The sequence below is a fragment of the Piliocolobus tephrosceles genome, chromosome 21 (genome assembly GCF_002776525.5).
Source record: "Piliocolobus tephrosceles isolate RC106 chromosome 21, ASM277652v3, whole genome shotgun sequence".
NCBI classification, from domain to species: Eukaryota; Metazoa; Chordata; class Mammalia; order Primates; family Cercopithecidae; genus Piliocolobus; species Piliocolobus tephrosceles.
The window spans coordinates 43,186,236-43,202,445 of NC_045454.1; the positions used below are offsets into that span (position 1 = coordinate 43,186,236).

The 16,210-nt window shown below is 43.9% G+C and overlaps 1 protein-coding gene and 1 pseudogene across 10 annotated transcripts; both read left to right on the forward strand.

The window, feature by feature from the left end:
* The first annotated feature begins 525 nt into the window (after positions 1-525).
* On the forward strand, positions 526-11,460 carry ZNF846 (zinc finger protein 846). 10 transcript variants are annotated; one of them, XM_023194216.3, is made up of 6 exons: positions 527-980; positions 4,124-4,213; positions 4,844-4,970; positions 6,391-6,477; positions 8,700-8,782; positions 9,901-11,458. In XM_023194216.3, exons 2-6 carry the CDS (start codon positions 4,199-4,201, stop codon positions 11,188-11,190), a joined length of 1,602 nt encoding a protein of 533 aa, XP_023049984.2. In that variant the 5' UTR covers positions 527-980; positions 4,124-4,198; the 3' UTR covers positions 11,191-11,458. The 10 variants fall into 10 exon arrangements, with proteins under 10 accessions (XP_023049973.2, XP_023049974.2, XP_023049975.2 ...); XM_031934715.1 differs by having other exon boundaries at positions 6,394-6,477; XM_023194205.3 differs by lacking the exon at positions 8,700-8,782 and having other exon boundaries at positions 526-980; positions 4,886-4,970; positions 9,893-11,459.
* Positions 11,461-14,190: 2,730 nt separating this feature from the next.
* LOC111527741 lies at positions 14,191-14,745 on the forward strand (annotated as a pseudogene).
* The last annotated feature ends 1,465 nt before the right edge of the window (positions 14,746-16,210 follow it).

Below are 16,210 nucleotides of genomic sequence, written 5' to 3' on the forward strand. Positions count from 1 at the left end.
GAGTGTCTAGAAAAAGATAAATCAGCTGGGCGTGATGGGCGCAAATGTGGTCCAAGCTACTCCGGAGGCTGACGCGGAAGGATCGCTTCAGCGCAGGAGTTCCGCGCTGCAATGATCTATGACCGCGCCACTGTACTCCAGCCTAGGCGACAGACCGGTGCCTTATCTCAAAAACCTAAAAAGAAAAAGAAAAAAAAGAAAAGAAAAGCACTCGATGAGCACCCCGCTGCCTGCAGTCCAAGCCTTGGGTGACGCCTCCACTCAAGCCCCGCTCCCTGCGCCGGTCCCCGCCTCCAACCCGGCCTTTGGCTCTGGGTTTCCTGGTCCAGCGTCGTTCCCAATATCGACAGATTGATCTGGATCCTGGTCCACCCCGAATGCGAGAAAACGGGACTTTTCTGTCCGCGTGTCGAAGAGGCTGCCCAGCTCTTCCCTGCGCTTCACATCACCCTCATTCCAAAGCCGTTGGGGTTCGGCCCCCTTACGCTTAAGTCGGTGCGGAACCGGAAGCGGAAGTGCGAGACGGTGCGCCGCCATAAGTATTCCGGGCTCTCCAGCCGCTTCCTAGCTGGGTTTTCAGTTCAGCCGGCTCAACCTAGGCAGGGCCGGGTAGGAGGGCCTAGCGGAAGGCGGAGTGAGGGTCGGAGAGCGCCGCCCCGCGCTTCGGCTAGGTCTGAGACGCGCCGGCCTAACGTGGCTGCTCCGGGGAAGCGGCGCCTCCTCCCAACCAGGACCAGGAGGCGGGGGTTCTCCCCGCCGCCTCCTCGAGGCGCCTCTTCCCGCTGCGCCCGCACCAGTCTGGTCCTGGCCCGGGGTCCACGGTGGAGGCGTGTTTTTTCCTCCAGCCACCGCGCCCCCTCTGTTTAAAATCGGCCAGTCAACCTTTTTGTACTTTCTCCAGAGGGAAAAGCATCTCCGCTGTTCTGGAAAAGGGACCCAGCGTCCTCTTGTCACCGACCAGGCGATTGCCTTGCGTTACGGTGAGCCCTGGAGGGAGTAGATGCTCTGGCTGTTGGGGCGGGGGCGGGCATCGCTTATTGAAATTTGAGAAATTGCTCAGCAGTTAAATGCTTTTTCAAGTGTGCAGGAGTTGTAGGTTTATAGAAATAAAAGCAAATATTGCCACAGTTATAAAGCAAAGTAGCAATACCCCGCTGGTTTTGAGATCAAAAGCAGCTGAACTTCCTAGGTCCGTACCTCCCAAAGAGCTTCAAAACGGAGGGGCTTCCAGGAAGTAGGATGCAGCCTTCATTATGCCAGTATCAGAAGTTACAGTTGTATTAACTGTGAGAGAGACATGTTTTGTTTCGGTGTTTTTCCCCTCGTGTGTGTGTGTGTATAGTAACTGGGATTACAGGCGTGTGCCACCGCGCGTGGCTAATTTTGTATTTTTAGTGGAGACGGGGTTTCACCATGTTGGTCGGGCTGTTCTCAAACTCCTGACCTCGTGATCCACCTGCCTCGGACTCCCAAAGTGCTGGAATTACAGGTATGAGCCAGCGCACCTGGCCTTCCCCCTCGTATATTATTTATTTATTTATGTTTTAAAGACAGGGTCTTGGTTTGCTGCCCAGGCTATCTGTAGATTGAATATTCTAAACCAAAGAAAATGTGAAAGGCCAGAATATTGAACACCTATTATATATTCTTGTTGAAGACTGACCATTTGTTAATATTTTGCATATTTTCTGTTTCTTTGCATCTCTTGTGTAGATAAATGTGTTTTGGCCGGACGCAGTGACTTAGGCCTGTAATCCCAGCACTTTGGGAGGCCGAGGTGGGCGGATCACCTGAGGTCGGGAGTTCCAGACCAGCCTGAATAACATGGAGTAACCCTGTCTCTACTAAAATTACAAAATTAGCCGGGCATGGTGGCATATGCCTGTAATCTTAGCTACTCGGGAGGCTGAGGCAGGAGAATCGCTTGAACCTGGGAGGCAGAGGTTGTGGTGAGCCGAGATGGTGCCACTGCACTCCAGCCTGTGCAACAAGCGCAAAACACCGTCTTAAAAATAAATAATAAATAAATAAATAAAATGAGGCCGGGCACAGTGGCTCACCCTTGTAATCCTAGCACTTTGGGTAGCAGAAGCAGGAGAAGCCCCTGAAGCTATGAGTTTGAGAACAGCTAGAGGCAACATAGTGAGACCCCATCTCTACAAAAAATATAAAATAAAGCATAACTAAAGTCAGTGACAATATCAAGTCTTCTTTAAGATGTGCATGCATTGCTGATGAGAACACTTTTTTTTTTCTTTTTTTGAGACAGACTCTTGCTGTGTTGCCAGGCTGGAGTGCAGTGGCATGATCTCGGCTCACTGCAACCTCCATATCCATGGTTCAAGTGATTCTCCTGCCTCAGCCTCCCAAGTAGCTGGGACTACAGGCGCGTACCACCACACCCAGCTAATTTTTGTAGTTTTAGTAGAGACGGGGTTCACCATGTTGGCCAGGATGGTCTCGATCTCTTGACCTTGTGATCCACCCACCTTGGCCTCCCAAAGTGCTGGGATTACAGGCGTGAGCCACCGTGCCCAGCCACATTTTTAAACAGTATCAACTAAATATGAACTTGGTGATGCAACATGTATATGTGTGCCAGGCTAAATGTAGAAGTTATTCATCATATTATTTGAAATAGCCTAAAATAGAAACAACCCAAATGTGGATCCACAGAATAGATGAATTGTGGCATATTTATTTCTGTGGTGTTTTTTTTTTTTTTTTTTGACAAGAGTCTTGCTCTGTCACCCAGGCTGGAGTGCAGTGGCACAATCTTGGCTCACTGTAATTTCCACCTTCCTGGTTCAAGTGATTCTCTTGCCTTAGCCTCCCGAGTAGCTGGGATTACAGGCGCGAGCCACCAGGCCCAGCTAATTTTTCTTTGTATTTTTAGTAGAGATGGGGTTTCACCACATTGACCAGGCTGATCTTGAACTCCTGACCTCAAGTGATCTGCCCACCTCGGCTTCCCAAAAAAGTGCTGGGATTACAGGCATGAGCCACCGTGCCCGGCCTCTGTGGCATATTCTTCAGCAAAGATATGAACCAAATCACAGGTGGATGAAAACAACAACTTGGGTGCACCTCACAAGCATAATGCTGACTGAAAAAAGGCAGACACAAAAGAATCCTTATTGTCTGATAGTTGCTAGGCAAAGTCAACTAGAGCATTTTTTCTTGTATTCTTTGTTTTCGTATATGTGTGTGTGTGTGTGTATATATATATATATATATATTTTTTTTTTTTTTGAGACGGAGTCTCGCTCTGTTGCCCAGGCTGGAGTGCAGTGGCTGGATCTCATCTCACTGCAAGCTCCGCCTCCCGGGTTTACGCCATTCTCCTGCCTCAACCTCCCGAGTAGCTGGGACTACAGGCGCCCACCACCTCGCCCGGCTAGTTTTTTGTATTTTTTAGTAGAGATGGGGTTTCACCGTGTTAGCCAGGATGGTCTCGATCTCCTGACCTCGTGATCCGCCTGTCTCGGCCTCCCAAAGTGCTGGGATTACAGGCTTGAGCCACTGCGCCCGGCCATTTTTTTTTTTTTTTTAAATAAAGATACTTGGTCTCACTATATTGCCCAGGCTGGTCTGTAACTCCTGGCCTCAAGCCATCCTCCTACTTCGACCTCCCAAAGTGTTGGGATTACAGGCATGAGCCACCGCCTGGCCCAACTAGAGTATTAAGTGTCAGAATAGTATTACAATTGGGAGGCATGTCATAGAAAAGACTATGTCTGAGATGCAGGGTATGGAAATGCTCTATTTTTTTGTTTGTTTTTTAAGATGGAGTCGCACTCTGTCACCCAGGCTGGAGTGCTGTGGCATGGTGTTGGCTCACTGCAGTCTCCACCTCCCAGGTTCAAGTGATCCCCCGACCTCAGCCTCCCAAGTAGCTAGGATTACAGGCATGTGCCACCACACCCTGCTAATTTTTTTGTATTTTTAGTACAGACGGGGTTTCACCGTGTTGGCCAGGCTGATCTCAAACTCCTGACCTCGAGCGATTCACCTCCTTTGGCCTCCCAAAGTGCTGGGATTACAGGCGTGAGCCACCATGCCCAGCCTAAAATATTTTTTGTTTGATGTATCCAACTGACATGCTATTATTCTTTTCCCAAAGGTCATTTTTTTCCAGGACACTTTCTGTCTTCATCAGAGGAACATCAAGGAGGCAAGGCTGGTGGCTAGATTACTGATGGATTCTTCTCAGGCAAGTTAGGAAAGATCTAACTTCAAAATGTTATGCCCATCATCAGGTAGCCTTACCTCCTTATCACGTATTCAAGCATCTTAAAGAACTGATGGTGCTGCTCAGGAAATAACTCCCCAAATGAATTTCTCTAGAAACCATGCCATCTCAAGTTGTACAGAGATTGCAATGGAAATGATTGTTTTATCTCAATATTTACTAATTCTTTCTGATCCTCAATCATGCTTGTTTGCTCATTGTTTTGCTGAGTGTTATGACAGATTGTAAGAAGGGGATGGAGGTGTCTAATCTGAAGGAATTTCTGCATCACTGTGGAGATACTTCAATTTTTATTAGATTTTACATAGTGCTGCAACATATTCAGTGCAGACTGCAGCTATAAATAGAGGAGGACTGAGTCCAGACGAACCCATGTAAAGCTGTAGTAAGATCAGTTTAGTCATGTTTCAGTGATGCTGATGAGTCCATGTGACTGGATGCAGTTGCAAGACAATATCTATATAGAGGAGAAGAGGCCTGAGGCCTGGGAGTACTGCAGGCTTCTAGTCTTCCTTAGTCCTTCATGCGTTTTTCTCAGAACATCAAAGAAGATGGTACTTAGCTGAAGGCAGCATGTATTTAATGGTTTAGCACTTAGTGACCTTTGAGGATGTGGCTGTGGACTTTACCCAGGAGGAGTGGACTTTATTGGATCAAACCCGGAGAGATCTCTACAGAGATGTGATGTTGGAGAACTACAAGAATCTCATTATACTAGGTAAAACTGGCATCATTTCTTCACTGACCCTTTTAGGAAATCAATGTTTCTTTTTTTTTTTTTTTTTTTTTTGAGACGGAGTCTCGCGCCCAGGCTGGAGTGCAGTGGCCGGATCTCAGCTCACTGCAAGCTCCGCCTCCTGGGTTTAGGCCATTCTCCTGCCTCAGCCTCCCGAGTAGCTGGGACTACAGGCGCCCGCCAAATCGCCCGGCTAGTTTTTTTTTGTATTTTTTAGTAGAGACGGGGTTTCACTGTGTTAGCCAGGATGGTCTCGATCTCCTGACCTTGTGATCCGCCTGTCTTGGCCTCCCAAAGTGCTGGGATTACAGGCTTGAGCCACCGTGCCCAGCCAAATCAATGTTTCTTCAATGTTTGCTGTCAAATAGGGGTACTGTAATAAGCAAGACAGGCATAGACATTGGCCAGTGGGCATTCCTGTTTTGTTTTTTGTTTTTTTTTTTTTTTTGAGACACAGTCTGGCTCTAGCACTCAGGCTGGAGTGCAGTGGCACAGTCTCTGCTCACTGCAACCTCCCCCTCCTGGGTTCAGGTGACTCTCCTGCCTCAGCCTCCCAGGTAGCTGGGATTACAGGCGTCCACCACCATGGCCAGCTAATTTTTGTAGTTTTAGTGGAGACGGGGTTGCACCATGTTGGCCAGGCTGGTCTCAAACTCTGACCTCAGGTGATCCACCTGCCTCACCCTCCCAAAGTGCTAGGATTACAGGCGTGAGCCATGTGCATGGCCTGGGCATTACTTTATAGAACAAGCTTGTAAACTTGCTTAAAGCATTATGATATTTATGCACAGGTCTGTTTTTTCATTTGTTGTAGCTCATCAGCTATTGTTAGTGTTAGTGTATTTTATATGTGGCCAAGACCATTCTTCTTCCAGTGTAGCCCAGGCAAGCCAAAAGATTGGACACCCCGGCATAGAGAAAATAAAGATTTAAGTAAATGAGTTTATTTCATGTATGGATTAAAAACTTTAAGACTTTAAATGTGTATGTGAAGTTGGACTTGGTTTTCCAGGCTCAAGCAATTCACCTGCTTCAACTTCCCGAGTAGCTGGGACCACAGACCCATGCCACCATGCCCTGCTAATTTTTGCATTTTTAGTAGAGATGAGGTTTCACCATGTTGGCCAGGCTGGTCTTGAACTCCTGACCTCAAGTGATCTGCCTGCCTCAGCTTCCCAAAATGCTGGGGTAACAGGCGTGAGCCATTATGCCTGGCCAACATTTTTGCTATTTTTAGAATCGCTGTAGCACGTATTGGAAATGCTCTATGATTAGTTTGCTGTTTGTAAAGTTACACTTGACCGTCTTCAGAATCCCTGAAGGCAAAAGTATTTGTTTCCCATCCGAGGACATGGTGTTATGTCTTGCATGGGGCTCTTCTTTTGTGCATTTTTCCCTCCAGCAGGGTCTGAATTCTGCAAACCCAGTCTCGTGTCTGGATTGGAACAAATGGAAGAGCTGGGGACAGGAGTGACAGGAGCCCTGCAGGGTGAGCTCATTAGCAGATACGGTATTATGAAGATCAGTGCTGGCCTGCGAGAAATGCAGTACATTGGAAATGTTACTTTACAAACTTCTCAGGGTATGCTTTTCTTCCTGAGAAGGCTAAGCCATTTGATTTCCTTAGATAACTTCAACTCCCCTCATCTTTAAATTTCCATTGATCTTCTCAACCTTTTTTCTGTTCTCAGAAAGGTTAGTGTGCCTTATTTGAAAATTCCATCTTATGCATGTAGGTCCTTTGCCAACACTTTCTTATGTTGCTTTCTTGTTTCTCCCATCTTTTTGCTTACTGTCAGCCTCCGTTTTCTGTCTATTATTACTTGGATAATAAGTAATACAGTTTTTTTTTTGACATGGAGTCTCACACTGTTGCCCCAGCTGGTGTGCAGTGACCCAATCTTGGCTCGCTGCAACCTCCACCTCCTGGGTTCAAGCAGTTCACCTGCCTCAGCCTCCTAAGTAGCTAGGATTACAAGCGCCTGCCACCACGCCCAACTAATTTTTTGTATTTTTGGTAAAGATGGGATTTCACTATGTTGGCCAGGCTGTTCTCGAACTCCTGACCTTGTGATCCACCTGCCTCAGCCTCGCAAAGTGCTGGGATTACAGGTGTAGTAATATAGTTTTGACACCACATCTTTATCATTGCAAAACTTCTGACATAGCCAAACTCTTTATAGTCCATCTTTCCATTTGCTTCACTCTTTTTTTTTTTTATCATGTTTTATGCATGTTTGGAAAGATTTACAAGTGCACCATATACTTTTTTTAGGTAAAATATACACAATTTTACCATTTTAGTGTTGTGCAGCTATCAGCTCTTTTTACTTTCAAAGCATTTCTTTCTTTCTCTTCCTTTTCTTTTTTTTTTTTTTTTTTTGAGACAGAATCTCTCTCTGTTGCCCAGGATAGAGTCTAGTGGCACCATCTCGGCTCACTGCAACCTCCATCAGCTTCCTGGGTTCGAGTGATTCTCTCGCCTCAGCCTTCTGAGTAGTTGGGACTACAGGCATGCGCCACCACACCTGGCTAAGTTTTGTGTTTTTTGGGAGAGATGGAGTTTCACCATATTGGCCAGGCTAGTCTCAAACTCCTGACCTCAAGTAATCCGCCTGCCTTCGCCTCCCAAAGTGTTGGGATTACAGGCGTGAGCCAGTGTGCTTGGCCTAGTTTTAAAGCATTACCATCACACCAAAAGGAAACTATGTAGCCATCAAGCAGTCACTCCCCAGTCACCCTGCAAAGACTGATTTGCTTTCTCTCTCTCTGGATTTACCCTTTTTGTATATCTTATGTAAATGGAATCATACAACGTAACCTTTTCTGTCTAGCTTCTTTCACTTAGCTATATATATGTGTGTGTGTGTGTGTATGTGTGTATATATATGTATATGTGTATATGTGTGTGTATATATATATGTGTGTGTGTGTGTGTGTATTTTTTTTTTTTTTTTGACACGGAGTCTCACTCTGTCACCCCGGCTGGAGTTCAGTGGCATCATCTTGGCTCACTGCAACCTCTGCCTCCTGGGTTCAAGTGATTCTCGTGACTCAGTCACCTGAGTAGCTGGGATTACAGGTGCACATCACCACACCTGGCCAATTTTTGTATTTTTAGTAGAGACAGTGCTTCACCATGTTGGCCAGGCTAGTTGATCCGCCTGTCTTGACCTCCCAAAGGGCTGGGATTATAGGCATGAGCCACTGCACCCAGCCCAGCACAGTTGATTCTGATAGCTTTTCTGAACTCATTAGTTATATTGTGGTAGGAAAGAGCTCTGGAGTTCTTCACTCTGCCACATTTGATTATGCTATTTCTGTTCTTTAGGCTTTTTTTTTTTCTTTTTTTTTTTTTTTTTGAGACAAAGTCTTGCTCTGTAACCCGGGCTGAAGTGCAGTGGCGGATCTCAGCTCACTGCAACCTCTGCCTCCTGGGTTCAAGTGATTCTCCTGCTTCAGCCTCCCGAGTAGTTAGGATTATAGGCACACGCCACTGCACCTGGCTAATTATTTGTATTTTTAGTAGAGACAGTGTTTCACCATGTTGGCCAGGCTGGTCTTGAACTCCTAACCTCAGGTAATCTGCCTGTCTAGGCCTCCCAAGGTGCTAGGATTACAGGCATGAGCTACCACGCCCAGCCCCATAGGCTTTTAAATGACTTTATTCCACAATTTTTCTCCCAAGCTGCATTTTTCACTTTATTTCAGAATTGGATTTGCAACTCAAAACCAAAGGCTCCCCACTGCTGCAAGATATTTCTGCAGAAAGATCACCAAATGGAATACAATTGGTAAGATTTCCAAGGGATGAAATCTTCCACACTAGGACAAGAAGCACAATATTCATGAAAATTATATGAGGAAAATGGCATTTACCCAAAGAAAGCAGAGTCTGAAGAGATTCTCTGAATATCATGAATATGGGAAGCACTCTAAACTTATTATAAACATGTTTCTTCTCAGAGATCTCACAAATAAACATCCACAAACATACAACTCAGCTATTCAGTTTTTGGTGCATAATTTATTTTACTTTATTATTATTTTTGAGACAAGGTCTTACTCTGTTGCTCAGGCTGGTGTGCAGTGGTGCAGTCTTGGCTCATTGCAACCTCTGTTTCCTGGGCTCAAATGATCCTCCAGCCTCAGCCTCCTGAATAGCTGAGACTACAGGTGTGAGCCACCATGCCTGGCTGATGGCTGATTTTATTTATTTATTTATTTAGTAGAGATGGGGTTTCACCATTTTGTCCAGGCTGGTCTCAAACTCCTGAGCTCAAAGCCATCCACTTGCTTTGGCCTCCCAAAGTGCTGGGATTACAGGCATGAGCCACTGTGCCCAGCCCATAATTTAATCTAAATATTTCTCAGATGTATTGTGGCTCATGCCTGTAATCCCAGCACTTTGGGAGGCCAAAGCAGGCAGATCACTTGAGGCCAGGATTTGGAGACCAGCCTGGCCAACATGGCAAAAATCTGTTTTTACTAAAAATACAAAAATTAGCTGGGCATAGTGGCACATGCCTGTAATCCCAGCTACTTGGGAGGCTGAGGCATGAGAATCCCTTGAACCGGGAGGCAGAGGTTGCTGTGAGTTGAGATCATGCCACTGCACTGCAGTCTGGGCAACAGAGTGAGAATCTTTTTCAAAAAAAAAGAAAAAGTAATAAAAAATAAAAAAAAAATAGATTGTCTAAGAAGCTCTGTGAACACAGAATATAGGCAGGCTGGTGGCCTCATTGTCGTATTATTCAACTTAACTCAAAAATGGGGCTGGAACTCTGTACATATAATGGATATGTTAAAATGTTTAAATGTATTTCCAATGCATAAATGTTGTAACTGAGGAAAAATTCTGTTGCCATACTGAATGTGAGAAATTCTTTGTTCACCTTTTATAGCTGAACAGGACAGAAGCAATACTGCAGAGAAACTCTATGACTCTAACCATTGTGGAAAAGTCTTCAGTGAACACCCATTTCTTATGACTCACATGAGAACTCACATTGGAGAGAAAACTTCTGAGGATAATCAGAGTGGAAAAACCTTAAGAAAGAACTTTCCTCATAGTTTTTACAGGAAAAGTCATGCTGAGGGGAAAACGCCTAAGTGTGTTAAACATGAAAAAGCCTTCAACAAGTTTTCAAATCTTACTAGGCAGAATAAAACTCACACACAAGAGAAGTTGTGTGAATGCACAGATTGTTGGAGAACTTTTCTTTATCAGTCATCCCTTAAGGTACATGTAAGATCTCACAATGGAGACAAACATTATATATGTAAGGAATGTGGGAAAGCCTTCAGTAATTCCTCACACCTTACAGGACATGGAGGAATTCACAGTGGAGAAAAGCCCTATGTCTGTAAAGAATGTGGTGAAGCTTTCTTTCAATCCACAGGACTTAAATTACACATCAGAACTCACACTGGAGAAAAACCGTATAAATGTAAAGAGTGTGGGAAAGCCTTCACCCATTCTTCATACCTTACTGATCATACAAGAATTCACAGTGGAAAGAAGTCCTATGTATGTATGGAATGTGGAAAAGCCTTCACTAGATCCACAGGACTTATTTTACACATACGAATTCACACTGGAGAAAAGCCATATGAATGTAAGGAGTGTGGAAAAGTTTTTATTCATTCCTCATACCTTACAAAACATGTAAGGATTCACAGTGGAGAGAAGCCATATTCATGTAAGGAATGTGGGAAAGCTTTTACTCATTCCTCAGGACTTGTTTTACATATGAGAACACACACTGGAGAAAAGCCCTATGAATGTAAAGAATGTGGGAAAGCCTTTAATAATTCCTCAATGCTTAGTCAACATGTAAGGATTCACACTGGAGAGAAGCCATATGAATGCAAAGAATGTGGGAAAGCTTTCGTTCAATCCTCGGGCCTTAGTACCCATTTAAGAACTCACACTGGAGAAAAGGGCTATGGATGTAAGGAATGTGGTAAAGCATTTGCTCATTCCACAAATCTTAATATGCACATGCGAACACACACAGGAGAAAAGCCTTACGCATGTAAAGAATGTGGGAAAGCCTTCAGGTATTCCACATGCCTTAACGTTCATATGCGAACTCACACTGGAGCAAAACCATATGAATGTAAGAAATGTGGGAAAAACTTCACTCAATCTTCAGCACTTGCTAAACATCTAAGAACTAAGGCATGTGAAAAAACCTGAAGTGTTCCTCAGATCTTAGTATTTACATCTAAACTCATCTGGAAACAAATCATATGAAGGTAAAGAATATGAAGAACCTTCACTGAATTTCCATTTCTTATATAATAGGAATGAATTTAACATGGACACAAGTCCCAGTGATACAAGGAATAGGCGAGAGTAGTAGTTCTTCACACCTTATAAAGTGTAAGAACTCACCTTTGGGAGAAAAATCTGGTTCTAAGACGTGGTAAAGCCTGTTTCTTCCACTATTGTTTCTGTTTCTTTTTTTTTTTCTTTTTTCTTTTTTTTTTGAGACAGAGTCTCTCTCTGTCACCCAGGCTGGAGTGCAGTGGTGTGACCTTGGCCCACTGCAACCTCTGCCTGCTGTGCTCAAGGAATTCTGCCTCAGCCTCTTGAGTAGTTGGGACTACAGGCGTGTGCCACCATGCCCAGCTAATTTTTTGTATTTTTAGTAGAGATGGGGTTTCACCATGTTAGCCAGAATGGTCTCAATCTCCTGACCTCATGATCTGCTCGCCTTGGCCTCCCAAAGTGCTGGGATTATAGGCATGAGCCATCACACCCAGCATATTGTTTATTTTTCATACCAAAAATTACCATAAAAGCCAATTGAAGGTAAGAATGAGAGCCTTAAAATACTTCACAAGCCTTCATAGCACTTCATAACTGACACTGGAGAAAAACCCTCTGTATGTAAGGAATGTGATAAAACATTTACCTAGTGCTCAGGACTTAGTATCCACATGAGAATTCACAGTGGTATAAAACCCTAGAGATGTAAAGGCTATAAGATCTTCACTTATACCTCTTAATAACTCAACATTAAAGAACTCACAATGGGCAGATAGCCTATGTATATAAGAAATCTGGGACAGCCTTCAGAAATTTCTGACAGTTTCATGTGTAAGAAACCTCATCAATTTAAGGCATGTTAAGAATTCTTCCAGTGTTACTAAGTCAGTCAACTTGCATTAGAAACTCTATGAAGGTAAGATGTGGGAAATCTTTACTTCTGCCTCATGTGCCAATATATGTTAATCTCCAAGAGGCCAGAAACATTATGAATGCAAAAAATATGGGAATGCCTTCATATATATATATATATATATATATATATATACACACACACACACACATGCACACACATACATACACATATGTATTATTTCATCCTTTAATATAAATGATAATTCATACTGGAGAGAAATCTTGATAATACAGAATGAGGGAAATGTTGCATCCATTTTACAAGTCTTACTATACATGTGAAAACCCACACTGCAAAGAAGCTATATAAATGTGAAAATAAGGGAATATGCTGGGTGTGGGTGGCTCATGCCTGTAATCCTAGCACTTTAGGAGGTCGAGGTGGGCAGATCACTTGACGTCAGGAGTTTGAGACCAGCCTGCCAACATGGTTAAACCTTATCTCTACTAAAAATACAAAAATTAGCCAAGCATGGTGGCAGGTTGGGAGGCTGAGGCAGGAGAATTGAGTGAACCCAGGAGACGGAAGTTGCAGTGAGCCGAGATACCTCCACTGCACTGCAGCCTGAGTGACAGGGCAAGACTCAAAAAAAAAAAAAAAAAAAAAGTAATATTTTTAGCAGTACATATTCCTTAAGTGCCTCTGAAAGTACTCACTGGAAGAATAAACTGAATCTGAGGAGTTATGGGAAGCTTTCCGGTACTACTGTTACTGTACACAAGATAATTCATACTAGAGGAGAAATGGAAATAAATGACATGAGATTGCCTTTCTATATGTCTTACTGTTCATGGTGACTTGTCATGGACAGTAAATTTTCTGTGGTTGAAAAGTTTAATTGCTTTTAAAATTCCCCCTAAGTAGAATTTTTTCTATATCGTAGTAAGAAGAGCATGTGGGAGGAGTGAGGACTGGAGCAGTGGACTGTGCAGTGGATGTTAGGATGTTATATTTAATCCCCATGGTGACCAGACCATGCCTCTAATTCCAGCACTTTGGGAGGCTAAGGTGGGCGGATCACAAGGTCAAGAGATTGAGACCACCTGGCCAACATGATGAAACCCCATTTCTACTAAAAATACAAAAATTAGCTGGGTGTGGTGGTGCATGCCTGTAGTCCCAGCTACTCGAGATGCTGAGGCAGGAGGATCGCTTGAATGCAGTAGGTGGAGGTTGCAGTGAGCCAAGATCACACCATTGGACTTCAGGCTGGGCAACAAGAGTGATACTCCATCTCAAAAATAGAAAAAAGGCTGGGCGCGGTGGCTCAAGCCTGTAATTCCAGCACTTTGGGAGGCCGAGACGGGCGGATCACGAGGTCAGGAGATCGAGACCATCCTGGCTAACACGGTGAAACCCCGTCTCTACTAAAAACAAAAAACTAGCCGGGTGAGGTGGCGGCGCCTGTAGTCCCAGCTACTCGGGAGGCTGAGGCAGGAGAATGGTGTGAACCCGGGAGGCAGAGCTTGCAGTGAGCTGAGATCCGGCCACAGCACTCCAGCCTTGGTGACAGAGCGAGACTCCGTCTCAAAAAAAAAAAAAAAAAAAGAAGAAGAAGGAAAAAACAAAAAATCGCCATGGTAACTACAGAGAAAATACCAATGGAATATATACAAAATGAGAAGAAAAAAAGATGTCACTACAAAAAACAAATTAACAAGAAAGGCAGTAATGTAGGAAATGAGGGGCCAAAAAGCTGTAAGACATACAGAAAAAGTAACAAAGTGGCAAAATAAGTCTTTTTTATTGTTAAATATATGAAAGATAAATGAGATAACGTCTCCAATCTAATGGCATAATTTGGCAAAATGGATTAAAATACACAATCCAACTGTATGTTAGATGAAGTCTCGCTCTGTCGCCCATGGAGTGCAATGGCAAGATCCTGGCTCACTGCAACCTCCACCTCCTGGGTTCCAGCAATTCTCCCTGCCTCAGCCTCCTGAGTAGTTGAGATTACAGGCACCCACCACCATGCCCAGCTAATTTTTGTAGTATTAGTAGAGACAGGGTTTTACCATGTTGACCAGGCTGGTCTCAAACTCCTGACCTCAGGTGATCCGCCCACCTCGGCCCCCCAAAGTGCTGGGATTACAGATGTGAGCCGCCACACCCGGCCATCCTTCACTTTAGATCTAACGACACAAAAGTTTGAAAGTTAAATAATCCCTCTTTTCCTTTCTCCGCCATCGTGGTGTGTTCTTGCCTCCACTTCTCGCCATGTCTTCTCACAAGACTTTCAGGATTAAGCGATTCCTGGCCAAGAAACAAAAGCAAAATCGTCCCATTCCCCAGTGGATTCAGATGAAAACTGGAAATAAAATAAGGTACAACTCCAAAAGGAGACATTGGAGAAGAACCAAGCTGGGTTTGTAAGGAACTGCACATGAGATGGCACATATATTTGTGCTGTCTGAAGGTCACGATCACATTACCATATCAAACTGAAAATGTCACCACTCTCTGGAGAGTTCGACGTATTTTCCTCTCTGAATCTATTATGAATGCGTTGGTTGGCTGGGTTCAGTAATAAATACATGAGGCCTTTCAAAAAAAAAAAAAAAGAAAGTTAAATAATGGAAAAAGATAATTCCATGTAAATAGTAACCTAAAGAGAATTTGGCTGGGTATACTAATATCAAACAAGGTAAACTTGAAGTCAAAACCTGATAAAAGAGACAGTGAATGACAGTATATATTGATAGAAGGTAAAATTCATCAAGAAGATAAAAAAATTCTGTAATCCCAGCACTTTGGGAGGCCGAGACGGGCGGATCACGAGGTCAGGAGATCGAGACTATCCTGGCTAACACGGTGAAACCCCGTCTCTACTAAAAAATACAAAAAAAACTAGCTGGGCGAGGTGGCGGGCGCCTGTAGTCCCAGCTACTCCGGAGGCTGAGGCAGGAGAATGGCGTAAACCCGGGAGGCGGAGCTTGCAGTGAGCTGAGATCCGGCCACTGCACTCCAGCCTGGGCGACAGAGCGAGACTCCGTCTCAAAAAAAAAAAAAAAAAAAAAAAAGAAGATAAAAAAATTGTATCAAATATCAGAGTCTAAAATACATGAAGTAAATATTGGAAAAATTAAGGGAAAAATAGACAATTCTGCATAACAATTGGAGACCTCAATATACCACTTTCAATTTAATAGATAGGACAGCCACCCATAATATCAAGAAGGAAAGAGGACAAGTACCATATACCAGTTGGCTCTAACAGGCACAACCCACCCAACAACAGAAGAGAACATATTTTTCTCAAGCGTATGTGGAATAGTTTCCAGGAGAAATCATGTTAGGCCACAAAACAAATCTTAATGCAATGTAAAAGACTGAAATACAAAGTACCATTTCAAGTCACATAGAATGAAACAAGAAATGAAAAACAAGGAAAAGTGGAAAATTCACAAATACTTTTTATTGTAAGCAACACACTCCTGATCTACCAAAGGGTGAAGGAAGAATTCACAAGGGAAATTAGAAAACATCTTGAGAAAAATGAAAACAAAGACAGGGCGTACCAAAATTTGTGAGATGTTGCTGTGGTCTAAATTTTGTCTCCTTGGCCAGGCACGGTGACTAACACCTGTAATCCCAGCACTTTGGGAGGCTGAGGTGGGTGGGTCACAAGGTCAGGAGATCAAGACCATCCTGGTTAACATGGTGAAACCCTGTCTCTACTAAAAAAAAAAAAGTACAAAACATTAGCTGAGCATGGTGGCGGACACCTGTAGTCCCAGCTACTCTGGAGGCTGAGGCAGGAGAATGGTGTGAGCCTGGGAGGTGGAGCTTGCAGTGAGCCAAGATTGTGCCACTGAACTCCAGCCTAGGGGACAGAGGGGACTCCGTCTCAAAATAAGTAAATAAATTTTGTCTCCTCAACTTGCATATGTTGACATCTTAACTCCCAAAGTGATTGTATTAGGAGCTGGGAACTTTGGGACATGATGAAGTCATAAGGGTCTGCAGAATGGGATTACCCCCCTCATGGAAGACACCCCGACGATATTTCATGCCACTTTTGTATTT